Consider the following 24,569-nt stretch of genomic DNA (forward strand, 5'->3'; position numbering starts at 1 on the left):
ACCCATCTCCTGCTGGACTCACTAAATGCTCAAAAAAGTAATGTCCATACTTCGATTTGTTTCAAGTCAATGTTTCAAATATGATGCAGTTCTTGCTGAAAGACTGCTTGATGAAAGAAACATTTATCTTGCACACCAGAATTAGAATATGCCCTTTGTTGACTGAATCAATCAGTTGTTCTAAACACAGACTGAGTTTTACAAAGCAAGCTTCTAAGGACAAGGCGAGTATATATATAACATGCGTGGATTTTGCCGGCGTCAACAGATCTCAAGTCTTCTTTTTCCGCCCCGCCTCATCGACACAGACGAGCAAATCACTGAGCAATACCCATCAACCTACCTCGCTCAATTATGCCCAAACAAGGCCAAAAACGCAAGTACACAGACATACGCCAAGATGATGATATGCAAAGATACAAGCGCTCACTCAAACCACCCCAGAGGAATGACTACATAGCAAGCATATACCGCCTAACTGATGATAATCTGCGAAAACATCGGCATCAAGCGTACGACCTATATGTCAGACAAAGGCCAAAAGGGCCCCGGTGGAGGCCATCGATGTCAATGCATGCAGCCACGTTCGTCGCCAAATGTTCGCGGGCCCAGATAGTTGCAATTCAGAAATTCGCTAGAAACGGAGGGCCCGATTGCTCTGATATTCGCGGTGTATGTTGATCTCTTCTACCTAGTTCGGCTTATTTGGAACCAAACGCATTCTATTCATGCTTATCCACGGATCGATATGCTATTGATGGTTTAGGTGACGGTCGCTGATCTCTTTGTCTTGCTAATTGAATATAGTTTCCGCCACCGACGCACTTCACGGCTTGGTCGGTGACTCCATTTGCATGAAGGGGACTAACAAGACGCAAGGAATTGAATGGACTGGATTATGTCCTGTATATGGCTCTGAAAGGGCTAGAAAATTGGGCTAAGCCGAGACCGGCTGGACATAGAGACAAGGCCCTGGTAGCTTCTATCATTCGCTCTTATTTATAAAGAATGATATAATATCGATACCTTTCTCGTAGAACAGGGTGCTCAGACTATATTGAATCAATAGTTATACAACAGGTTTGTGGGTCCTTCCCCTTAGTCCATCGGTTAGGGCTAGCAAATCGTGCCAGAGACTTCCTCTATAATCCTGCTGGTCCTAACCCTCTTTGTAGTCCTAGAAATCCATAAAGCTCTCTGCAGACTGAAGACTTTATAGTATAGCTGATATGAATGCAGTCGTCTGAGACTGGCGAAATGCATGTACCATGAGCTCGCAAACCAATAGCCCTTGATATCCTAAAACACTCTAACGGAGACATTTTTGTGGAATATCGAAAAGAGATATATAGCGGATATTGGCAGTAGGATTGAGAAGAATACCTGCTCTTTATAACTGTAGCGCTGCGAAATTGCGAGAGGCCGCCCAGGTGGAGTTTACGGCTGGACAATGGGGAAAACAGCCCAAGAGAAATCTACTTATAGAATATTTACTATGGTATCGAAACCGAAAATTCATACTTCCTGACGCCTCGACCGGGCGATCGCAAATTTGCCAAATGGTTGGGCTGCGAAGCAGCTTGCAGTTAGGGTTCAGACACATATGTCTACAATAGCCACACGATTGTTTCGGCATGTCGATCGGTCAGCCATGAACATTCCATCTGCAAGTCGTCGAAAGACCGAGCCCAGAGAAACTCCGTGAGATGACACTGATAGGGTTTATGATTGTACCGGCTGGTCGAGAGGTCTGGTAAAAGCAGGTTGCTGCCATAGCAGAAGATGGTTGGCTCCCAGCAGGCAGGCCATTTCGACACTATTATGCAGGAGATACACAGTGGAAAGACGATCAAGCAGTTTGTACTAAGGTATTGAGCGGAATTCGTCTTCAACTCGGTCAATGATTTTCCATACGACGCCTCTGGAGATGTTTTAGACCCGTTTCACTCGGTTCCGTCGACGCAAAAACGCAGAATTGGAGCATTCGAAATAGGCACCAATCTGGTGAATGATTGTAAAAGGAATGACTTCATACAGCACAGAGCTTGGAGGGCATCGGTTGCCGAAAAGTTCCAGTAATATGCAAAGGCGCCAGAGGACATTCGAATCGTAGGTACGCACAGGACAGAGGGGATCTGGTCGGAATTATCCAGTCAGAGTGCCTCCTATGAGCGCGAGAAATGCAGTCATATACATTGTTCCTTTCCCATCACATTTGCAAAACGGATATCCGACAGTACGGGTTGGCTTAATGACTGGCTCCATGCGGGGATAGGTCGGAGTCCGATGAGACTTCGACGTTCCTTGAACTGGCGCATACATGCCACGGAGTATCTTGACATCCAAATACCGAAGTGTCCTAGAGCCTATGGGATTTCTCCGTGTCCTTTTCTCACCCACTGTCCACCGCAGCCTGAAGACTTGATGCCAAGCTGTACATCAGCTGCAGTACACTGGTCGATGTATCTTTACAGGCCACGGCTCCTTTCAGACGCATCTGCATCATGGATACGGATGGTCTGCTTCCTGGTGTGCGTCTTGGCCGAATTAGCGTAGACTGTACATACTCCGTTGTCGCCGTACTGTAGCGGGTCGCCGAGAAACCCAACTAGGCGAGTTCGAAGGCGAGGAATGCAGTTAAAAATTCTCTGTGGTGACAGCAGCGATGGGGCGAAGGTTTTTGTTGGCCAAGTTGTCAGGAAAGATGACATTAGGCGTGCAAATGCAATGTCATAGGCTGAGAGTATGTAGTATCAATGCGAGGGGCATTTAGTAAGGCGTCGGAAATTGCACCGCGGTATCCAGCAGTTACTAGTTCCTGAAAACAGAAAAGAAAAGCTTGTGGCTCGAAATGGAATGGCCAAATTTTCGTTGTGTGAATGCGAAAAGCATGATTGGCAGGCCCACATTGGGATGCCACTTTTCTGCCGTTGGATCACCGATTTCGCTTCTCGTCGCGGAGGGGTCCATCCATAAGATGCTTTCCACCGACACTGACAGCTCCTGCTTTTAATACTTTCCTTTTCTCCGTTCGGGATTGAGTCTGCGCTGTACTTTTTTTCCCCCTTGAAAGAATCTGAATGTCTTTGCGGTCTTACAAGCTGTCCATCTTCTGAAGAACATTTTTTCCTGTACACCCTCACTTTGCCTCTTCCACTATACAACTTCATTTCAGACAGCACATTTGGCAACAATGAGCGGTCAAAACGAAGATACCCGCGGTGAGTAGTGATTGCTGAAATTGGTCAATTAAGCTGCTAATTGGCTTCTAGTCCTGGGTTACGACCCTTTGCTTTCGCCTGAGTTTGTTCAGTCCGAGATTCCTTCTGTGAGTCACACTTCTAGGTGCGATTGCACCAAGCATTTCAATGGCACACACGGCTTTGAAAGCCACTAACAGGATTGAATAGAACGAGCACTCCATTCCTACCGTCCGCTCTGGCCGCAACCAGGCTGTCGAGATTATCGAACAGCGCGATGACCGCCTTCTAGTGGTCGTTGGCCCTTGCTCCATCCACGATCCCGAAACCGCCCTCGAATATGCCACTCGTCTGAAGGAACTTGCTGCTCGCCTCTCCTCCGACCTCTGCGTCATCATGCGCGCCTACCTCGAAAAGCCCCGCACAACAGTTGGATGGAAAGGTCTGATCAACGACCCTGATATTGACGAGTCCTACCAGATCAACAAGGGTCTCCGTGTATCACGCAAGCTCTACGCCGACCTCACAGGCATGGGCATGCCCATTGCCAGCGAGATGCTCGACACCATCTCCCCGCAGTACATGGCTGACCTGATTTCCCTCGGTGCCATTGGTGCCCGCACCACCGAGTCGCAACTGCACCGTGAGCTTGCCTCCGGTCTCAGTTTCCCCATCGGTTACAAGAATGGCACTGACGGCAACCTGACCGTTGCCATTGACGCGATCGGCGCTGCTGCCCACCCCCACCGCTTCCTTGGTGTCACCAAGCAAGGTCTCGCGGCCATTACCAAGACTGCCGGTAACCCTCACGGCTTCGTGATTCTGCGTGGAGGAAACAAGGGCACAAATTACGACCGCGAGAGCATACAGGGCGCCCGCGAAGCCCTTCGCGGCAAGAAGCAGCGTGAGGTTCTCATGGTTGACTGCTCACATGGCAACTCCAAGAAAAACCACCGCAACCAGCCTCTCGTTGCGAAGGAGGTCGCTGACCAACTCCGTGAGGGCCAGGATGCCATCATTGGTGTCATGATTGAATCCAACATCAACGAGGGTAACCAGAAGGTTCCCCCTGAGGGTCCCTCCGGTCTCAAGAAGGGTGTCAGTATCACCGATGCCTGCATTGACTGGGAGACCACCGTCACTGTGTTGGAGGACCTCGCCGATGCCGTTCGTGCTAGGCGCGCCGTCAAGTCAAAAGCCAACGGTACTGCTTAAAAGAGTTCTGGAAAAATTTCGGGCTGTTTCGTACTTCTCTTTTGACAACTTGGCATAATTTTGAATTAGATACCAGAGCCAGATTGTTTAGAACGCTCAGCATGACTGCTTGTATTTAGGTGTCTGTTGATACCGCAAAAGCTTGAACATTGGCCCAAAATGAAATGATGATATGCCTTCACTGTGCCTACACCTAAGAGTCACTTGGGTAGTGGAAACCTTGGGGTGCGCACCAGTCAGAGGCACAAAACCTGAAACTTGGTTGCTCTTAGGAAACTAGAAAGCATATCCTGATGCAGAAAGTAAGCACAGATAGGTTGAGTAATAATGAGACATTATTGTTCACTGCTCACCAATTCACATGTCACCACTATATGGAGTAGGAGAATACAATGAAATCCACTATTCGGCGCTGGGCGGTGAAGAACCTCGCAGCCGAGTGGAGAAGCAAATGCCAAGATTTCAAGCCCACCCAGTTTTTTTCAAGCGGGCATATCGCGTTTTCGCTCCTTCGACCGACCGACTCGATACAGAGTACAGACTAGTTCAACGTCCCGGTCCAGTTGTTGGAACAAAGAGCAGTATGGCTGATATTGAGGTATGATACCTTACACGGGAGTATCAGAGAATTAAATCAATTCTCTCGATGCGCTGCTTGAAGCAACGAGGTTGACGGAACTTTCTTCTTGCTATCAGGAACGGCTGCGAAGCCATGCACAGGCCTTTGATGGACTGCTTTCGCTAATTCCGGCGAAATTCTATTACGGGGAAGATGGCAGCGTACGTCCTACCTCAGTTTCTTACCCTTTGCTGCAGAAGCAGGGATTGTTTCCCGTCTTACTCTGGCTTACCGCCCCATCCATGATTTCGTGATTGAATAATATTGATTCAAATATCTGGATAGGACCAATGGAAGCGGAAAAAGCAGACGAAGGAACAGGCGCGCGAAGCGAAGCGGGCGAAACTCGACCCCGACTCGGCCAAGACAGCAAAAGATGTGATGGATGAGAAAGCGCGCAAACGTAAGAGGGATGGAGACGAAGAGGTTGAGGACGAAGATGCAGATTCATCCGATGACGGCGAACTAGGCTCAGAACAGCCGAGAGAGGGGTTGAAGAGGGCCGACGCCGTGGCCAAGAAGCAGAAACAAAACGAGGCTTCTGAGAGTCCCGAAGAGGCTGGTAGAAAGGCAGAAGAGGCGGAGGCCCGCAGAAAACTGAAGGAGGAGAAGAAAGCGCAGAAGAAGCAGATTCAAAAGGAGAAGAAAAAAGCGAAAGAGGCCGCCAAAAAAGCTCAAGGAGAAGACAAACGGGCTGAAGAGCCCAAAAACGATGCTGCCAACTCAAAGACTGCTAGCAGCAAGCCTGCTGAGACACCTCAATCCTCAAAGGCCGAAGATTCTGATGTTGACGGTGAGGAAGATGCTGCTGCCGAAAAGCTCACCCTCGAGTTCAACGAAGAAGAGAACTCCACATCCTCTGCCCCTAATTCCCCGGCATTCGACACATCCAATCCCCAATCGGGGAGCTCTTCTATATCATCCATTGTTCCTCCATCTAACGCCACCAATCCTTCCTCCTCCGAACCCAAACCACTCAAACCCACATCTGAAGAGCTGAAACAACGGTTACAAAAGCGACTAGACGAACTCCGCGCAGCCCGTCAAGCGGATGGCCTGAACGGCAAGCCGGCTCGAAATCGACAAGAGCTCATTGAAGCGCGTCGACAAAAGGCTGAACAGAGAAAAGCACACAAGAAGCTCCTCCGTCAAAAGGCGAAGGAAGAAGAGCAAAAAGCCAAAGACGAAGCCATGAACCGCCGTTTCTCGCCTGGGGGCTCAGGCTCTCTCCTCGCATCCCCCCGATCCCCCGCAGACTCAGTAGGTTCAGGGAACTACGCCTTCGGCCGTGTCGTCTTCTCTGATGGCCAAATCGCTGACCCTTCTCTATCTGAACTGCGTGAGAAGCCTAAAGCACACGGCCCGCGCGACCCCGCTTCAGCCCTCAAAGCCGCTGAGGCCAAGAAAGCACGTCTTGCAGCCCTTGACGAGGAGAAGCGCGCCGATATCGAAGAGAAAGACATGTGGCTCAATGCAAAGAAACGCGCACATGGCGAACGAGTCCGGGACGACACCTCGCTACTAAAGAAAGCCCTTAAGCGCAAGGAATCCGCCAAGAAGCGCTCCGAGCGCGAGTGGAAGGAGCGTCTTGAAACCGTCAAACGGGGTAAAGATATGAAGCAGCAGAAGCGTGAAGAGAACCTGCGCAGACGCAGAGAAGAAAAGGGCAAGTCTGGAGGTGGCAAGAAAGGCGCTGGCGGGGGCAAGGGTGGTAGCAAGCCCCGGCCTGGCTTTGAAGGCAGCTTCAAGGCCAAAGTTGGAGGTGGGAAGAAGAAATAAACGAAGCTAGTAGGTAAGGGGCTTAGATTATGTTGTATCTAATGATGAATTTGTATACCTTTAAACGGGATGAAAAGGGGCCTGTTTCCGTTAGGGACTTTCTGGTGGCGCAGTATCAACAGAAGTCAGAGTGGGCTCTGGAGACAGGTGTTTTGGTATTTGTTTTATATGGGGGATTCTGTCATCTTGTGCACATATGCATTTGGTAGCGATTTGTTGATACAATAAAGGCATTTTGTTCAATGCTGTCTGTGTATTGACTTGATAACTTATAGTAGTCAGCCTTGTTCTAGCAAAGAGCCTGTTTGGCTTGATATTGCTGATGCCTGAATGCAACAAAGGAAATAGCTCAATTGATCCCTAACAATATTAAAACACAAATCTCTTCTATCACAGGTACAGAAAAGACAACCGAGCGGAAACTAGGCAGGCATCAGATATCCCTACGAATCCGTCAAAATACATAGCAGTACTAAAGGAGGAAGAGTGTGAGCGGCGGCATGAGTTATGTACAGGGTGGGAAGGAAATAAATTGGATGCGGCAAAGCACCCTGGTAATCAGTTGGTGGCAATACAGGCTTTTGACGAATTTTTCCATTGATATCGTCCGATAAAGACACTGAATAATTTATCGGTAAGGCGCATCGGCTCTGGCAGCAGCTGCAATCTCAGGCTCCCATTTGTCACCATTGGCGAGGAGCTTCTCCTTATTGTATAGCAGTTCCTCGCGGGTCTCAGTAGCATACTCTGCGTTGGCGGCTGAATTCCTTGTCAGCAGTCATTCCAATAATGATAAGAGGAGCAAGACGTACTCTCAACGATGGCATCGACAGGGCAACTCTCCTGGCAGTAGCCACAGTAGATACACTTGGTCATATCAATATCGTATCGGGTCGTCCGGCGACTTCCGTCCACACGCTCTTCAGCTTCAATGGTGATGGCCTGCGCAGGACAGACAGCTTCACAGAGCTTGCACGCAATGCAGCGCTCTTCACCAGTAGGATAGCGTCGTAGGGCGTGTTCACCACGGAATCGAGGGGAGATTGGCCCCTTCTCGAAGGGGTAGAAGATCGTGTAACTGAGCAAGCCGCGTTAGCACGGTATATTTCGGCCTCTTGGGGGTAGTGTGTTCAATCGAGCTGGTGGCGTCGCACATCCACTCTCGACAGGGCCCAATGCCGATTGCGAGGAAGACTTACGGTGGTCGGAAGAACTGCTCCAAAACAACGTACATTCCCCGGAAAATCTCGGCCATGAGGAAGTACTTGCTAGCCTTGTCCAAAGAAGACTCGGGGTCCTGATCCCATCGCTTGGGAGGGGGAAGACGGAATCCCGATGGAGGAGGTCCAAAAGGTGTAGCAGCCCGGCTCACCGAGGAAGAGAAGTTTGCGGTCGGGACGAAGAGATGCGAAGGCACGATGGAGGGCACAGGCCGTCGGAAGGCGAGCAGTCTCGCCGCGGATCTGGAGGTAGCCATCTGTGTATGGGGATGTCGACAGACGGACGTCGGATGGAATGAAGAGTGAGGGGAAGATCAATTGGGGGAGGGGGTCGAACTGGAGCAGCTGGAGGATCTCGAAGGCCGGTCGTTGCTGGGAGCGGTTTTGCAGGCGGCTTATGTCACTGGTTTCTGCTGCGCGGTGATTGGTCGGTGCAAGGGATTTTGCTTTCCCCGAAGCCGCAAGTTCGCAACGCCAAATTCAAGTTCACCTCTCCAGCATCAGACAAAGCTCCTATCGGTCCCTTTTGCTGTCCATCTTTCCATTTTTCTGCTCAGGTAATCTTAATCAATATGCCTTCGTCTATTTGCCGACTTTTTCTAACCCGGGTGTAGGCACTTTTCACCGCGCCCTTCTACCGTCATCATGTTCCGTTCCGCTGTCGTCCGTTCATTGAGGGCCTCTGTGCCTCGTGCCGTCAAGCCCCAGGCTGCTTTCCAAATCCGTAGCTCTCCCGTTGCTCGTCCAGCTCAATTGGCTCCTCGCTTTGCCTTGCCGGCTGTCCGCTTCTATTCCGCCCCTGCCGGTCTTAAAAAGGAAGAGGTTGAGGGCCGGATAGTCAACCTCTTGAAGAACTTTGACAAGGTCGGTTGATCCGCTTAACACCACTACTGACTTCGGTGCAACTGCTAAGATCGATTTACTGACATGTTTCATGTAGGTTAATGATGCTAGCAAGGTTCGTCACTATATACATTGAGCCTAGTTGTTTATCGATTTTAACACGGTAAAAACAGATCAACGGCTCCTCCCACTTCTCGAACGACCTCGGACTTGACAGTCTCGACACTGTTGAGGTTGTGATGGCCATTGAGGAGGTATGTCGAATAAAGCGATCTGGGTGACGACACATTGATATTGACTCGGTGTCACAGGAATTCAGCATTGAGATTCCCGACAAGGAGGCTGACGCCATCCACAGCGGTAAGTTCCTCATTTTTGATGGGTAAAAGTGCTGTACTGATGTTGTCTACCTATAGTTGACAAGGCTGTTGAGTACATCCTTGCTCAGCCCGATGGTAAGCACATTTTCTCTATACCATCAATGATCAGCACTAACTATCTCCCAGCTCACTAAATTATATAATACGAGGATTCGGGCTTGTAAAGGGATTAGATAGAAAACAGCGGGGATTTCTAGCGTTCATCTATGCAGGACTCTATAGACTTGGGGTATCTGAGTAGTGTGGCGCTAATTGTATGCTGATACATGCCGGTGCTTTCTCTTTTCTATATCGTGTATATCACTTTCAATGCAGTTTTGATTGATTCTGAGTTCAAAAACATTTAGCGAGTCGTAAAAAAAAAAGTTGGTCGGACAATGGAGTCATACTTCCTATAACGTCGCAATTTGACGAATTTACTTCAAACTAATGACCACGAGATTTCTTAACAGTGTAGTACAGCAAAAGAAACTCGCTAGTTAAAGACCTGGAGCAGGTGAAGCGCCCGGTTTCAGGATGCTGATGAGCTTCGTCACCGCAGAGACTAAGAAACGCGCGTTAGAGCCAGATAGGCCGACTCTCTGCCGAGCCTCTTCTGGGCACGAGAGCTATCCCTCAAAGAAATTGTCCGTCCAGGTTGGCGGTCTTCTGGCTTTCATTATTAACCCCCTTGAAGGGACATTAGGCTCGCATAGAACCTTGAGTTTGTCATTCGTCTTATTGCCGGATCTGCTGCTTAATCTAAGCTGCTCAACCCTCGGGCGGATCTTTTTTGACTCCTCCCTCTTCATCCCAGTCTGCTCGTCAGCCTCCCTATACTCCCACCCCTCCACCTCGCTGCTCCGGAATTATATTCCTCTAAACATAACGATTGCTCTGCACCATAACTTTGCCAATCGGCTTTTCAGAATCGTGAAGCTGGGTCAACGCCAACGAACAATAGTGGGACACGCTTCGTCTCGACCATCCGCAACCTCACCCTCCTTAAACACCCCACCTCCACAATAACCCTCGCTCATCCTAATGGCCTCAGCCGGGGGCTTGACTCGCCGGAGAGGTGGCGGTCGAGCTACTGGCACAGACGATCATGATGACAGCCGCGTCTCCTCCCCTGTCTCCCGGAACGGCTCCGCGATGGATAATCGCGTCCCCGAGACGTCATACACGAACTCAGAGAATGGGCATAAGATCGCCTTCGACCCAAGGGATATTTGCGAGACGCAGGAGCGGAGCAAGCAGCCGAAGCTTACACTTATGGAAGAGGTGCTTCTGCTCGGGCTGAAGGACAAACAGGTCAGTTTTGGAGCCTCTCCAGGTGAAGGGTTGTCGCACCTTTGCGATTCAAACAGTGGCTGACAGGTACTTGTAATTTCCGCAGGGTTACTTGTCTTTCTGGAACGAAAACATCTCCTATGCTTTACGAGGTTGCATTGTCATTGAACTGGCACTCCGCGGTCGGGTGAGCATGCAGAAGGATTCCTCTCGACGAAGGTTTCCCCTGGCCGATAGGGTCATTGAAGTTATCGACGACACATTGACGGGAGAGGTCTTGCTGGACGAGGCATTGAAGATGATGAAGTCGAGCGAGAAAATGAGTGTGAACTCCTGGATCGACCTGATGAGCGGTACGTATACCAACCCTTTCGCTTCAACAGTGCTTGCTAATTGCTGTGCGCGCAACAACAGGCGAGACATGGAACCTGATGAAGATTGGATATCAACTGAAACAAGTGCGCGAACGTCTGGCAAAGGGCCTTGTGGACAAGGGCATCCTCCGGACGGAGAAACGTAACTTCCTCCTCTTCGACATGGCCACCCATCCCGTCGCCGACGGCGGCGCCAAAGAAGACCTAAACCGCCGAGTGCGCAGCATCTGCAGCAGTCGCACCGTCATCCTCCCTGCCAATCAATGGCTTCCTGAGGATATCGAGTTCCGTTACCTGCGCACTATTACCATGGTGTGCGCCGCTTACGCCGCGAACGTCTTGGAGAATGCGCTAGTCACAATGAGCCATGAAGCCCGGGAGCGGGCTTTTGCGCAGGTGGACGAACTACTAGCCGAGTATTCTCAGTGGCCATTTGCGCGACGCCCCGGCGGCTCCCAATCTATCGGGGCCAATTTGGCCCAGGCGATCAACGACGAAGTAAACAAGAACAGTGACAAGGAGCTTCAACTCGAGGTAATACCACCTCAAGTCCCTCAACCAACAATCGTTAATACATACTAACCCTACTTTCAGGTTGTCGCGGCCTGTCTAAGCGTCTTTACTAGACTCGATTCTCTTCTCTAACTCTAGCTCTTGTACTTCTTCCGTTGCCTTCTTCCTCTTCTAACCCATTCCATCTACTGCCAATTACTATTCGATTCCATCCTATTCTCTCCGTCCATATTCTTGCCCTTAAGCCCACACTCGGTGATCATCGAACATTATTTCTGCCGCGGGGCTTGTGTCCCGCTCCGTTGTTTTGTCTGAAATAGTCGGCGTACGAGGTTAGGTTGGGCTAGGTTTCGTTGCTCCTTGGGTTGGCTTGAGCTTAAGGAAGGACAGGCAGTGTTTGTTTAATATGAAAGCTAGTCTAGCGGAAGCGACGCGATGTATTACTCTTATGTTTTTCTTTCTGGTTGAGCTCCGTGGATACTATTCTCTAGATCTTTGCCTCGAGACTGTCGTTGGTATTGCGGTGGCATATCAACTTATGAAGTGGGTGCAAAAGGTTTAGTACCGGAAAACGCAGATTATAAAATGCAGAATGAGGCACAAGGCGAGGAGATGATATCTCTTAAGCTCTCGTAGTATCTACAATAGTTGCCAGCTGTGTGAGTCGCTTACCCTGAATACGGTCCAAATCTCTTTTACGATTTTTCAAAGTTGATTAATGGACGAGATCAAATGAGATACAAGCTTAAGACCCCGTTATCCGTATGCTTGAGATTTACTAGAATAATAGCTGGAAGAGTCAATGTGAAAGAGTGCAGCGCTATATAGTACATATGCCACAAAAACAGTAAAAAGAACACAAACAACCATAGGTCAAGAATTCACACGAAGTACATGAATTCCGCCTCTCTTATGTCCTCCCGCAGCCGCGGCGTCAGAAGCAAGAAACTGCGCTCCATTGACAAGGTCGACGACGTCCTCAACACGTCCCCGAACGGTATTGTCCTCCACCATACGCGCAATCAAGCGCAGCGTCTTGCCATCCGGTTCAACATGGACGAAACGCGCCTGTGGTTTTCCGTCGTTCTTCGGGTTGACGTTCATAACGGGGTTAGCATCTACAGCTGAAAGGACTGTGCCACCGTCTTTGATGATGGCCGGACCTTTGGATTGGTAGAGGATGTCCTCGCCCGTGCAATCAAGGACAATGTCGAACGGTCCCCATTTCTTTTTACGAAATGTGGCAGTGAGGTCGAAATCTTTGGGCATAGGGTGCTGGACGAAAATTATTTCGTCGACATCATAGACCTGCCGAAGTTCGTTGGCTGCGTCTTCCGATGTGCAAGTGACGCAGATCCAGGGGCGGTAGCGCGAGAATAGGAACTTGGAGCGGAGAAGATGGAGGGCTTGAATGCCAACTTCGCTGCCGTGCGCATTCGTTACGAGCACACGGAGGTCCTTGCGTGCAGTGAAATCGAGGCCCGCGTATTTGAAGAGGGCTTGCCAGGCTGTGAGGGCAGGGAGGGGGAGGGTGGCTGCTTCAGCGGCGGAGATGTTCTGAGGTTTATAAGAGAGTACGTCTTCGGTCGCTAGGACATAGTCTGCTGCTGCGCCATCTTGCGAATAGTCGATCAGGCCGAAAACTACGTCGTCGACTTTGAACTTGGGGCCGTCGGGTTTCTCGTGGTCTTGGGTGGGGGTGCTGATGACTGTGCCGCAGAAGTTGTGGACGGGAACTTGCGGGATAGATTTCGATGGATTGAGCTCTTTCGCTAGTCTAAGCTCATCGTGCGAGAATGCGGCTGTTTGGACTTTGATCAAGTATTGAGATGGAGATGGCTTCGGAGTAGGAAAGTTTGTATCGAATACTATTTCCGAATCTACTCTTGGGTCATCCAAAGAAGCGTCATCCCGGAGGGCTGTAGAAGCTGGACACCAATAGAGAGCCCTCATCGTATCAGGGACAAAGGTTTGCTCGTCCATCGTCGTTGATAGTTGTTTGGCCGGCTTCATTGTCGCTGATATCGCCGTAGCTAAATTATGTCGCTGCAAAGTTATTGACCCGGAGCCACAATATTGACTAATGACTCTAAAGCTGTAGAAACGATGGGCTTTATTTGAACAGAGATAAATGCTGCACTGTCATTCTGTCCGCAGATATCATGTTGTGGCTTCGATATATGCAGGTGATGAGTTTCGCCACGCGAGACGTTGCGTTGACGTAACCAAGCCAACAGCAAGTTAGATCACCAGCCAAGTCCACCTGAACCCTAGATTATGATATAAACAGTGGTTAACAATGGCGACAATGTAGTATGACCCTTCAGATCCATCAGGGAAAGAAACTTGCGTTATCCCTCGCTCTAATCTGATCGAGTACTTCATAGACGTCTCTCGGGTGTTCAAATACTCGCCATATATGCTTCGGAACATCTTGAAAAGCCTCTGCAAACCTTTTCAATGAATTTTGTTCCTCCATGTGAGGCACATCCATGACTTTTCTAATGAGGATTGCATGGATCCACTCGGGATGTCGTCTGTAAATCTCCGCGTAGGCTTCGGGATCCGTCTGTGTGGAGTCTCCGATACAGATGGCTCGCCGATGCGGAAACCACCTCCGGATCTTCCTTATGCGATCCACTTTGTATTCCATCGTGTCGACTGTAAATGATTTGACCAGCTCGCTAATGTCCAACCAGGAGAAATCTCGAAGAATGAGTGTCCCAGGACTAAAATGCTCGCGGAGAAACCCGCGAAGGAAGGGATACAGGTTGTGAGGTGATGCAGAGAGGTAGAACCATGTAGGCTCAAACTGCTTTTCGATACGAGAATACAGCTGAGGCATACCTGGAATCGGCTTCGGCTCTTCGGCGAAGGTTGTGCGGATTATCCCAATAGTATCTGATGTTTGTGTGTATTTTATGGTGTCGTCAATGTCAGAAACGACCAACCAGCCCTCTGGGCCGGCAAAGGTTGTTTCCATTGTCGCCCTGTCTCTCACACCCCGAACATGGGACAGTATCCGGAGTCCATCTTCAATGTGACGGACGCCAGTATTCAGTACCTGCGAGGCAATACCATTGTCTCCTGTGGGACCGATTTGATAGATTTGGGTGGTATGGTCGGGTAGAGGTAATTCTAGCATCATCGAGTGATTCGCAACAACATGATACAGGAATGGCTGTAGACGTCGCGCAATCCGATGGCGGATTTCCTTCTCTGTACCTAATGCTCCATCGAGTCCTATGAGATCTGCAATCGCCGCCACAAACTTGCTGATGTCCCGTCGACTATCCTTCCGGAAGACGCAGGCCACCACCTCCACTCGCCATGAGTGAGGTTCACCAGATACATGGGAGGCTGGATGTCGATACGCAGTGTTATCCAGCAACCAAACCGTATGCTGAACGTCTGCCAGCTGCGAAGGCTGTCTCAATAATGTGGACGAGACGACCCGTATCATGCTGGAATATCGCTTCCAAGACTGGGAAAACCGCTCCAACTTCTGGGGCAGCGTAGGGTCCTTTGTGCGAGTAACAGGAAAAGCCATTGTTCAGGTGATGCGGCGCTTTCTATATTGCGTGGTATATCGCTCGGCGTGGTTTCGAGCGACCGTTCAACGAAATTCAATAAACGTGTTCGATGTAAAATTGAGCTTTACGTTAATACCTTCCTAGACGCGATTCTTATACACACCCCGAATTCCGGGGCAAACTGTCCGCCTGATCTTCATATTCACGGAGACAAGCCACAAGGCAGTGACGCTCTATGTGCCAGACACAGCCTATTTTTGAGTCACTTTCTTTTTATGCACGAGTCACCTGAACTGGGGCGAAAGGCTGAGGCCTGTTGTGTTGGACGATCGTCTCAACTGCGAATAATCGATCTGGTGAATAGAGCGCATGGGAATAGTTCGTTACTTGGCGCCTAGATCTGTGCAAGTCAGCCTTGTGATGCTTGTGATCCTATCAGCATCACCAGCTGGATTCCGACACCTGACCGTTCGGCACAAGGTTTGAGGCAGATTATACTAGTTTGCAAGGTCAGTCGCCAGAGCCTCTTGATCCATTAAAAACATCGGTCTTCCGCGCTATGATGCTCAGGCAAGGATTCAGTGTCCTGCTCAGTATCAGACTCCTGTCGCAATGCGGCGCTTAGGTTATAGGCAACCACCTTGGATAATATACTCCTCCCGAGATACCCCGTACCTAGCCTCAGACTCTAAGGCGGATGAGCGGAGTTGGAGTAATCATCAGTACAGATTGGCTGTGACACAGATACTTTGCACGACATCTGCACCCCTGGTGCATCATGCATTCCTATTACTTTATTTCGAAGTCAGCGACGGAATTCGGGAATGTAAGTGACAGCCTGGTTAGTGAACGTGTGATTCGTCGACAAGTTCGACAGGGCAGGAGTGAAGCCAAATATATTCCATCTTGACGCTGTCAGTATATCATTTCTCTGCTCCTAAATAGTCCCAGAGTGCGCAAATTCGAGGACCAAGAGCTCGATATCATCGGAGGCTATTTTGAAGAAGCGAAACACGCCTTTTGCGGAGACTGTATTCCTGAATGGTGCATAATCACGTGAACAGCCCTTGACCTTGATCAACTCCTGAGAACAATCAACGCACGAAACCCGTAGTGAGTTCGACTATCGTCAAACCACTCTCGAATCCAATGGCCATGTTTATAGGGTAATTGCGTTACTTAGACCAGACACCCTACGAGAATATCGGATGAATTGTTGAACACCATTTGCAGCATGCCCAGGGCATCAATTGGGAGGCCAAAGAATCTGATAGTAAATCAGGACACCGGCCAGGTATACATAGAAACTGTATCGTCCCCGGCAGTTATGCTTTCTAACGGCCCAGCATGGGTTCATGAGTCGCCATATCTACCGAGTGGGTTTGAGGAAGGAAGCGTTTTCGAGGCATCTCCGCTGAGGCATATCGCCATGAGAAAACTTCTCTTAGACCAGAGGAACTTGACGCCGTCGCTGTTTACGAATGTGCCGTGGAGTATTGCTAGCGATATGTGGGCTTTTTTGGGTAGGTGGTGAGTAAGTCCATAAATGCATTATACCCAAGCTTATGCACAACACCAGTAAGAGACAGACTTTACATGTTTGGAAGCTTCTCGCCACAGTTTATCCAGCTCATTTTGCAGAAGTGGAACAATACCGCTCAATGAAGATTGAGGGTCCTAAGCTTTCCATGAGAGAGTATCTGGGACTGGTGAAAAGCGATAGCCTGAGCTGGCGGGTTGTATTGACCTTGGCAACGTCATATGCTCGAGTGCCTGAAATTATTGGAATTTCCGAGTTAAAGAATTTGTGTGCGCTAGATGTCGCCACGCCCGCAAGACCGGACACATTGCTTGATAGCACCGACCTACAGTTAACGGCTCTGACTGACCGGATTGTTCGCTCCTGGAGCGAATCGGCTCAGACGGGAGAGGCATTCTCGCATCTGCGAGTCCTGGTTCTACGGCATCAGACAAGTCTATCGAAGATAGCACTTCACTACTTGAGATCGTTCCCGAGATTGCAATCGGTCGTCGCATTCGGATGCCCTGGAATTGAGTCTGCACTCTTTGGCGGCGATGTGGACGGATGGGCGGTTGCAGAGGTGAAGCGATCTGCACCGGCTACTCTCTACGAAAACTACGAGGCTATCTGTAAGGCCGCCGGCGCTGACTCTATACCAGCAGAAAGACCAGTACTGGACTTCCAAATCGGCGAGCTGAAGGATTCCCGTGAATCAGCCCGCGCACCATACTCGACCATGTATCTCCAGCGCACAGGTGGCGCTCCTGTGGGAGACTCTGACCTGACAACCAGGAAGCGAAAATGGGCTGTCGAAGGTTCGCACGCACAGTCTCGGAGGGGAAAGGCCGTTATGAAGGACCGCACTCGGGATATTGGTGATGTGCTTAGCAGCTTTTTCTAGCTATCCTATCCATACCTGAGGCATGGAGCTGGAAGTTGCCTGAATGATGTCAGCTGTAGAAGTGCATAATCATACGTCTCTCCGTATTCAACGCGATGCCGTACTTTCCTACTCTGCAAGGCTAACTCCTCATCAATCATCATCTTAGACTCACGGCCGCGGGCATCTAGTTGCTAGTAATTCCTTTTTTAAATAAATGGCGATAGCGGGCCATGGTCTCATTGGCCGCTTGGCCGCTGGCACCCGACCGCCGCTTCCCCCGCAACGCCATGTCCTCCAAACTTCTGCTCGACATCTCCCATTCGAAGATTGACAGCTAAGCCATTTATCTATTTACTTCTCTACTCACTGTATTGGAGCTCATTTATTTGTCCGAAAACATCCCCCTTCTCAGCGGTTCGACCAGTGACCTGTGTGTATTCGAAGAGTGGAGGAGCAAGTCTCCCCGCAATCAACGACTCGACCATGGCCGAACAGTCGCTCGAAGTTCCAGAGAGCTCGAATGGCTCAAACACTGCGTCTCCACGATCCAGCGTTGACTCTCGGCCCCCTTCAATTGGAGGGCGGACCCCTCGATTATCCCATGCCTCGAACCACCAACACCGGCAGAGCTTCAGCGAGTCTCTCCGCGCAGCACCAGGGTCCCCGCGCGCCAGACGCCAACCCTCGCTCACGCAGGCTGCTATACAGAGCTTGATAGACAATCCTCCGGCTCCGCATAATATAAACCCTGCGTTTGCTGGTCGGGATTGGCGGGAAATCTCAATCGGGGAGTTAGTGAGCCCAGATGACTTGAGGTTCGTGGAGGTAGATACTGGTATTGAGGAAGCCACGAATGTATTACCACCAGCGTCTTGCAGCTTTACTGGGCTAATGGCTTGTGGGTAATAGATCCTCATCGGCACAGACGCACCAGTACTGTTAATTCGCGAGACACCCGAACACAAGACAGCCGTTGGGACCTTTGATTATAGCGATCTCAATACGTACCTGCTACTTGCAGCCGGTCTAACTCGGCCAGATGAAGACCTGCTTCCTGCTTACGAGGAGCTTGCTCGTAAGGCCCGCGATAATATTCCAATTCCGATGAGAGACGTGAAGGAGCTTGGGAGGAAGGAACCGTTGACGACGCTTCCGGCGTCTGCCAGTTTGATGATGGCGGTCGAAACGTTTGGAGGGGGGATACACCGTGTGGTCGTGATTGATGAACACCGAGACAGCGAAGTCATAGGCATTGTCAGTCAATTTCGGCTCGTCAAGTTTCTCTGGGAGAATGGCCGGTGTTTTCCAGTACTTGACCAGCTTTACCCGCAGTCCTTGCGAGATCTAAAGATCGGATCTCACAGGGTCATATCTATCAAGTATGTTCTTGACGGCATTGAAATACGCAGGCTGACGTTCGTAGCGGTGACAAAATGCTCTCCGAAGCGTTGCAGCTGATGCACAGCGAAGGTATATCTTCTGTGGCTGTTGTCGACAATCATTTCAATGTTGTTGGGAACATATCTTCAACGGACGTTAAGGTATGCTAGCCGCTCATGCCTAGATTCTTGCTGACTCGCATAGCTCCTCACGAGGTCATCATCACTCCCTCTCCTAAGCAACACATGCACCCATTTTATCTCTGTAATTCTCTCGGCACGCGGCCTTCAAGAAGGCAAAGATCCATTCCCTGTGTTTCATGTTAACCCGGGATCGACTCTAGCCCATACGGTGGCTAAAGTTGTAGCCACTAGGTCACATCGGTATGTTTTCCGTCCTTCAGCGGTTATGCAGTGCTGACTTTTGTAGGTTATGGGTTACCGATCCTTACTCACCGTCGTCATCGGGACCTCCTACTCCATCGCACTCAACGGTGCACATTCCACTGTATCCGACTGGAAGCACCAGCGCACAGTCGCCGCCTCAATCTCCCAACGCACCGGTGGCCCATGTGCAGCCGGCGGGTCAATCTACGGCAGGTCCATATGTGAATCCGGCACCCCTTACGCCGTCGATTCCGGCGTCTGCTCTGCCGGGGGCCCGGCTGTCGGGACGCCTTGTGGGCGTCGTGAGCCTAACAGACGTGTTGAATCTCCATGCTCGAGCCAGTGGATTAAGCCCAGCTGATCCAGCAGAAAATCGCAGTAGAAGGCGACGAAGCAGTAGTTCAAGCATCAGTGTGCGGCGAAGCGGTGAGATAGGAAGAGAGTTATTTAGTCGATAATTAGGTTGGTCTTTTTTTTTTTTGCAAGAATGCGGCTTCGAGAAATGGCGTGTGTACATGTGCAAAACGCATTATGATTATGCTACCCTCTGTATCTTGCCCTAAAATTTGGAGCAATCCTACTTGCGAAAAAGGACACTGGCCTGGAAGCTTTTAGGTAGTTTAGATGAGTAAGGCGCTTTGGGCATTTGCATAACTCAATAACAAATTCATCTGGCGCGAGGTGGAAGTCTAGACAGGGATCCTGGCCATCAATCACGGCTGCAAGACAAAAGGGAATTGCGTCTTATAGTCGCTATCACTAAAAACTTCACCGCCTTCGGTGACAGATAGGCTCGCGCGCAGGTCAAGCTCTGCCAGACTCACCACGTCCGCAAAGCAGGACTATGAATAGTATTTCAGAAACGATCTGGAAAGACCTAAGCTTCGATTGGTGGATAGGGCTAGATCTTGTCAGCATTTACAGCTAGGCCATAAAAACCAATTGGCAATATGCCGATCCTTATATTCCAACAGATCTAAGTGGCGTTGTGATAAGCGCTGTATATAACATGAGTTTGGGAGGTAGAAGAGATGGATGATATATATTTAGCCTGTTGGGAAAGTTGAGCTAGGTGTAGAAGCAGGACAAGCTTGGTACTAAAGAGACAACATGTAATGATTCAAACATAAGAGAGGCCTCTACTTCAATCCACTGCTGTTGCAAAAATGCGTTATCGAAACAAAAATAAAACAAGTTGTCGAGACAAGAAATAAAAAAGCAAAAAGAATGGTCCCGGAGGGGATCGAACCCTCAGCCTTGGCGTATACTTCGTATTAGCACCACGCGCTAACCAATTGCGCCACGGAACCCGATTGTTGAAATTGCCAAATTTATTGGCAATATTGAACCAAAATCGTAGCACATAAAATACAGGTTGACTAGTTGCCATGATTTGGCTAATAGCAAGTCGGGATTCTGACCACTCTGCCCGGCAACAGCTGCTAGTGCGGAAGTCACGCTGTATTCTGTATCCTATGACAACAATAGACGGCCTTTCTACTTCGTTTGTTGCTACATCTTAAGTGAAACTATATCTACTCTGAGGGTAAGTTGGAGTATTAGGCAGAGTGTGAAGTGACGAATGAGGACTGGAGAGGCCAGCGCAGGCCAGGGGTAAAGATAACCCTGGATAAAGTCGAGTGGGCGCATGAGATAGTCAGACCACTTCCTCTCCGCATCTATCTAGCTGAGCAGCAAGGTACGCCTACCCACCAATCACATGATAGCATACTCTGTTGTCACCAGTCGATCAACTCGAGGCTGGGTCAAACAAGTCAATGCCACGAAGCTAAGGTTGCTCCTCTTGTCCGGCACGCACCACTGCTCTGCTTCAGTGACTTCTACAGTCTACGCCAGCGCATTATCCCACTCAGCCAATCCAAGTGACTTACGCGGATCAATTTGACAAGAGTCATAATAAAATTCAATCTGAACCTTGAACCTGCAAGTTCGCAACATAAAAAATAGATAAAACAGAGTTTATCTAGCTTGTGTACGCGCAAGCCTTGGCAACGTTACATTGAAAGCCGCCGGTAGCACTTTTTTCCATCGTTTCTGAGTCTGTCTCTCCATTTCAGGGCAGAGGTATATGTTAACCATGGATGCGAGTGTGACGGATTACCTAGTACGTACCACTGTACCCTACATCCCGTGTTGGAGTTCTGGGGGATGAAGCAGAGCACTAACCCGATCCGGTTAGCGGAAACGCGATCGACAGTCAACGAGCTTTGATTCTTCAAGCGGGTCAAGCTAGCTACAATAGGTTACCGTGCCCCACTGCATGGGCAATAAGCTCACATTGCAGATCCACTCTTGACGCTCGGGCTCCCCGAGTCCCCGGCCAGTTCCGGTTCAGAAAGAACTCCAGAGTAGGAAGGTTCGGAAGACAAAGCTACCCAAAGTTAATATCGCGCACAAAGTAGGAAGCTTAGTCAGTAGGATAGAAAGTACACTGGCTTCGAAACTGGGATTACTCAGATCGCAATCCGGAGCTTGAGAAGCAGGCGTATTCCTTTTCCTGACTGGAATGTTGCATCCACCTGTTACGGGCCCATCCGCGAGCTTGTTACCTCAAACTAATCAGCTTATCGGATAGCTTTAGACTTCCCCCGTTTGCGGCCGACACCAGTTCTTCACCTCATTCATAGGTCAGTCGAGGATGGGCCAGGGCTATTCAGGATACGAGATACTCTTTTCATGCGGTCAGACTCTATAATACCTCATTGCGACGTCGGGAGATCTGCATTATTAATTGCCGATCATAGTGGGTACATGGGTACATTGCAAACTTGCAGTCCATTTGCGGCGTCTACTAAATTCAACACAAAGGCTAATGTGGGTAGTTTGGCAGAATCTGGTACAAGAAGTGAAGAAAAGCTCAAAACAAATGTTGCAAAATTTGGTATTGGTAAGACACGGTAAAAGGCATGAAGGCATGAAGGCATACAAATCATCGCCCCGAGCAAGAAAGCAAATAAGTAAAACAGCTCACAAGTTAGCGATGTACTCTTTCATATCCAAGCCGCCAGATAAGCCAGAATCTGCCGGCATATCGCCAGAGCCAACGGGCATCTGCCAATGAGACGAAAACATAGCCTGATGATGGTTCTGGTCAAGCGTAGAGGCAAACTGGCTAAAATCAAGGAAATCCTGGTCCGCGCTTTCGGGCCCTTGTCCCGACATTTCCAGACCAAGCTGGAGATCTGGATCAAAACCCTGCAGTTCGAACAGCGTGTGCTTGAATGGTTCTTCCACCTCAGTCATGTTGAAATCGCCCATGCCCGCTCCTAGGCTCATGCGCGGGTGAGAGACTTGGGAGGGGGCAGGAGTGTGTGGCGACATGCTTCGCGGTGTAGGTAGAAGCTCAGCAGGAAAGCTGAGGTCGGACAGTGACGAAGCACTGGTTGAATAGAACCCTGTGTGAAGAGAGACCGAGGACGAAGAGGATGGAATTGTGGTGGAGACAGCAATGGGCGCGGGTCCTGGTTCCGACCGGACTCGGTGATGCTGACTCGTCCCATGGGCGGCGACGGGGCCTGGTACTGGGGTGGCATTCTGAAGTGAAGCTGCAGTGGCAGCCGCCTGAGCCTGGGTCTGGGCTTGAGCTTGGGCACGAACTGGGTCTTGGATGGGAAAAGTGGGAGCGGACGCAATGCGGTCGCGATATTGGCCTGGCACTTCTCCTATGGCAGGTAGGCCACCAAGGGATGTTGAATCAGATATGGAATGGCGGGGGAAGAGACTTTGCCAGGTCTGCAGTAACTGCTGCTGCTTCTGTTGTTGTTGTTGTTGTTGCTGCTGTTGTTGTCGCTGTTGTTGTTGCTGCAACTGTGGGCGAATAGCGGAGCTGGGTTCTGCCGCAAGGTAGGATGGCACCTGGGCTTGAGAGTGGGCCTGGCCGGGACTCAAGTAGGACGGCGAGAAGTTCGCTCCCGGGGTCGGAAACCCGTTGGAGCTCGCCCTTCTCGGTTCGGTGCTTGGTCCGGGAAGGGTATTGCGCAGCTGAGACAGGTCGATGGTCAGCTTGCGGGCGCCATGGATCGGCCCACTGGGTGCGACGCTGGATGCGCGCTGGTGGCTGTTTCGGCGGCTGGACATAGGTCGGTTCTGTACGCGCGGGTTTTGTGAAGCGCTGGGGATTTGCGGGCTCTGCGAAGTCGACCCGTGGGATGAATGTGAAGGGCTGGGGAGCGGACTGTGAGAAGCACTGGGCATCTGCAGAATCGAGTGTGAAGATTGCCCCAGACTATACGAAGGCCCCGTATGCAAAGACCCCGGCATCTGCAGTCCCTGCGACGTAGTAGGCAGCCCGGCGAGAAGCGTATTATCAAAGTCGTGGTTCAACTGCGCATTATGGACGCGCATATACTGAAGCATCTTGGCACGGTAGGTGTCGTCGATCTCCTCGTACATGGACTCGTTCTCGACCACCTCGCGGTTGATCAACAAGGCCCTGCCGGTGCGCTTCTTGTGCAGCATCGACGCTCGATTCGCAGACTCGATACGAGCATCTAAGCTGCGATCTTTCCGCCTAGACGCCGCAATAAAGGCACTACTTCAATTAGCTCTGCTAGTTCTGCACGACCATCTTCATGAAGAGTCGGCTCACCGTTCTTGGTTCTCCTCCTTTGTTCGGCCCTGGCTCTGGCCGTAATCGATACTTGGTGGTCTGGGAGACATGTCTGGAGGATAGGGAGGCCGTAGTAGTGTGAAGATGACAGCTTGGATGAAGAAGGCTGAAGAGGCGCTGCAGAAAGTGACAGGAGCAAGTTAAATGGCCGCCAGGCGAGGTTGAGAGGGGGGCCGTCCAAGGTTGGCTCCTGCCTGTCGAGTGTGGTTCTCTGCTGAGTATCCATGGGCCTGACAGTGTTAAGGTTTTCGACGCACGACACACAGCAGCCATGCAAGTCTAGGCCTGGGGTAGCTCTGGCTACACTCGTTGGCCCTTCGTTCCCATTCTTCAGACCCTTTTTGTAATCACGGTCTTTGATTGCTGCTCTTGCTTACTTCTTATGTTCCGGAGCCGTCCTGAATGTCGTCGTTTGACTCTTACGAATCTGCAATGGCTCTCTTTCAAGGTCATTAGCACGGCCGTTCTTCGACTGGCGGGACTGGCAGGACTGGCAGTCTACTCGCCAATTAAAGCAAGAGAACCTCGACCCTGACAGGCTGACAGCTGCAGCTCACGCACTGTCCAACTGCCCAGACCCCTCCGACCCACTGCGATCAAACCCCGAATCATCTCCACTTGCCACCCTTCCCTGCTTCCTGCGCTCTGCCCCCTCCTCTCTCCCAGGGTCTGCCTAACTGCTTCCATAGCGCTCAGTGCTCGCCCCGTCCTAGCATTCTCTGGATTCTACCGTCAAGTTGTGAAGGTTGGGACCTACCTCCAGAGCGTTCCAATTCCACTCAGCTCTGCCTGGGTTTTGCGGCCCTGATCGCTCGGGGTA

General features: G+C 50.4%; 10 protein-coding genes and 1 non-coding gene across 11 annotated transcripts; 7 read left to right on the forward strand and 4 right to left on the reverse strand.

Moving 5' to 3' along the window:
• The first annotated feature begins 6 nt into the window (after nt 1-6).
• BDW70DRAFT_57529 (uncharacterized protein) lies at nt 7-787 on the forward strand. The gene is made up of 2 exons (XM_073744312.1): nt 7-37; nt 176-787. Exon 2 carries the CDS (start codon nt 355-357, stop codon nt 679-681), a length of 327 nt encoding a protein of 108 aa, XP_073595559.1. The 5' UTR covers nt 7-37; nt 176-354; the 3' UTR covers nt 682-787.
• A 2,174-nt stretch (nt 788-2,961) lies between these two features.
• BDW70DRAFT_137160 (3-deoxy-7-phosphoheptulonate synthase) lies at nt 2,962-4,732 on the forward strand. Its single transcript, XM_073736996.1, has 3 exons — nt 2,962-3,221; nt 3,273-3,328; nt 3,411-4,732. Exons 1-3 carry the CDS (start codon nt 3,194-3,196, stop codon nt 4,413-4,415), a joined length of 1,089 nt encoding a protein of 362 aa, XP_073595560.1. The 5' UTR covers nt 2,962-3,193; the 3' UTR covers nt 4,416-4,732.
• Nucleotides 4,733-4,949: 217 nt separating this feature from the next.
• Nucleotides 4,950-6,847, forward strand: BDW70DRAFT_57542 (putative 60S ribosome biogenesis protein Rrp14). Its single transcript, XM_073744313.1, has 3 exons — nt 4,950-5,013; nt 5,112-5,195; nt 5,320-6,847. The coding sequence occupies exons 1-3, from the start codon at nt 4,999-5,001 to the stop codon at nt 6,811-6,813; spliced, it is 1,593 nt and encodes a 530-aa protein (XP_073595561.1). The 5' UTR covers nt 4,950-4,998; the 3' UTR covers nt 6,814-6,847.
• Nucleotides 6,848-7,103: 256 nt separating this feature from the next.
• Nucleotides 7,104-8,389, reverse strand: BDW70DRAFT_137162 (NuoI/complex I 23 kDa subunit family protein). The gene is made up of 3 exons (XM_073736997.1): nt 8,013-8,389; nt 7,626-7,891; nt 7,104-7,572 (listed from the first exon to the last, which is right to left on the reverse strand). The coding sequence occupies exons 1-3, from the start codon at nt 8,288-8,290 to the stop codon at nt 7,442-7,444; spliced, it is 675 nt and encodes a 224-aa protein (XP_073595562.1). The 5' UTR covers nt 8,291-8,389; the 3' UTR covers nt 7,104-7,441.
• A 146-nt stretch (nt 8,390-8,535) lies between these two features.
• Nucleotides 8,536-9,582, forward strand: acpA (acyl carrier protein). Its single transcript, XM_073736998.1, has 7 exons — nt 8,536-8,590; nt 8,648-8,897; nt 8,974-8,991; nt 9,050-9,130; nt 9,188-9,236; nt 9,293-9,331; nt 9,383-9,582. Exons 2-7 carry the CDS (start codon nt 8,679-8,681, stop codon nt 9,388-9,390), a joined length of 414 nt encoding a protein of 137 aa, XP_073595563.1. The 5' UTR covers nt 8,536-8,590; nt 8,648-8,678; the 3' UTR covers nt 9,391-9,582.
• A 581-nt stretch (nt 9,583-10,163) lies between these two features.
• On the forward strand, nt 10,164-11,684 carry BDW70DRAFT_57567 (GOLPH3/VPS74 family protein). Its single transcript, XM_073744314.1, has 4 exons — nt 10,164-10,549; nt 10,635-10,881; nt 10,943-11,436; nt 11,497-11,684. The coding sequence occupies exons 1-4, from the start codon at nt 10,280-10,282 to the stop codon at nt 11,545-11,547; spliced, it is 1,062 nt and encodes a 353-aa protein (XP_073595564.1). The 5' UTR covers nt 10,164-10,279; the 3' UTR covers nt 11,548-11,684.
• Nucleotides 11,685-12,288: 604 nt separating this feature from the next.
• Nucleotides 12,289-14,965, reverse strand: BDW70DRAFT_150650 (uncharacterized protein; the record flags this gene model as incomplete). The annotated part of the gene is made up of 2 exons (XM_073739187.1): nt 12,289-13,422; nt 13,847-14,965. 2 exons carry the CDS (start codon nt 14,963-14,965, stop codon nt 12,289-12,291), a joined length of 2,253 nt encoding a protein of 750 aa, XP_073595565.1.
• Nucleotides 14,966-16,075: 1,110 nt separating this feature from the next.
• Nucleotides 16,076-17,531, forward strand: BDW70DRAFT_137171 (uncharacterized protein). Its single transcript, XM_073736999.1, has 3 exons — nt 16,076-16,242; nt 16,295-16,478; nt 16,528-17,531. The coding sequence occupies exons 2-3, from the start codon at nt 16,378-16,380 to the stop codon at nt 17,369-17,371; spliced, it is 945 nt and encodes a 314-aa protein (XP_073595566.1). The 5' UTR covers nt 16,076-16,242; nt 16,295-16,377; the 3' UTR covers nt 17,372-17,531.
• A 305-nt stretch (nt 17,532-17,836) lies between these two features.
• Nucleotides 17,837-19,480, forward strand: BDW70DRAFT_160437 (CBS domain-containing protein; the record flags this gene model as incomplete). The annotated part of the gene is made up of 6 exons (XM_073740846.1): nt 17,837-18,208; nt 18,263-18,732; nt 18,777-18,894; nt 18,938-19,054; nt 19,108-19,116; nt 19,163-19,480. 6 exons carry the CDS (start codon nt 17,837-17,839, stop codon nt 19,478-19,480), a joined length of 1,404 nt encoding a protein of 467 aa, XP_073595567.1.
• An 867-nt stretch (nt 19,481-20,347) lies between these two features.
• BDW70DRAFT_t112 lies at nt 20,348-20,429 on the reverse strand. Its single transcript has one exon. It is a non-coding gene; the product is annotated as a tRNA-Ile (tRNA).
• Nucleotides 20,430-22,015: 1,586 nt separating this feature from the next.
• On the reverse strand, nt 22,016-23,799 carry BDW70DRAFT_168455 (uncharacterized protein; the record flags this gene model as incomplete). The annotated part of the gene is made up of 2 exons (XM_073742474.1): nt 22,016-23,650; nt 23,729-23,799. The coding sequence occupies 2 exons, from the start codon at nt 23,797-23,799 to the stop codon at nt 22,108-22,110; spliced, it is 1,614 nt and encodes a 537-aa protein (XP_073595568.1). The 3' UTR covers nt 22,016-22,107.
• Nucleotides 23,800-24,569: the final 770 nt, after the last annotated feature.

This window comes from Aspergillus foveolatus (genome assembly GCF_047715535.1).
Source record: "Aspergillus foveolatus strain CBS 279.81 unplaced genomic scaffold BDW70scaffold_27, whole genome shotgun sequence".
NCBI classification, from domain to species: Eukaryota; Fungi; Ascomycota; class Eurotiomycetes; order Eurotiales; family Aspergillaceae; genus Aspergillus; species Aspergillus foveolatus.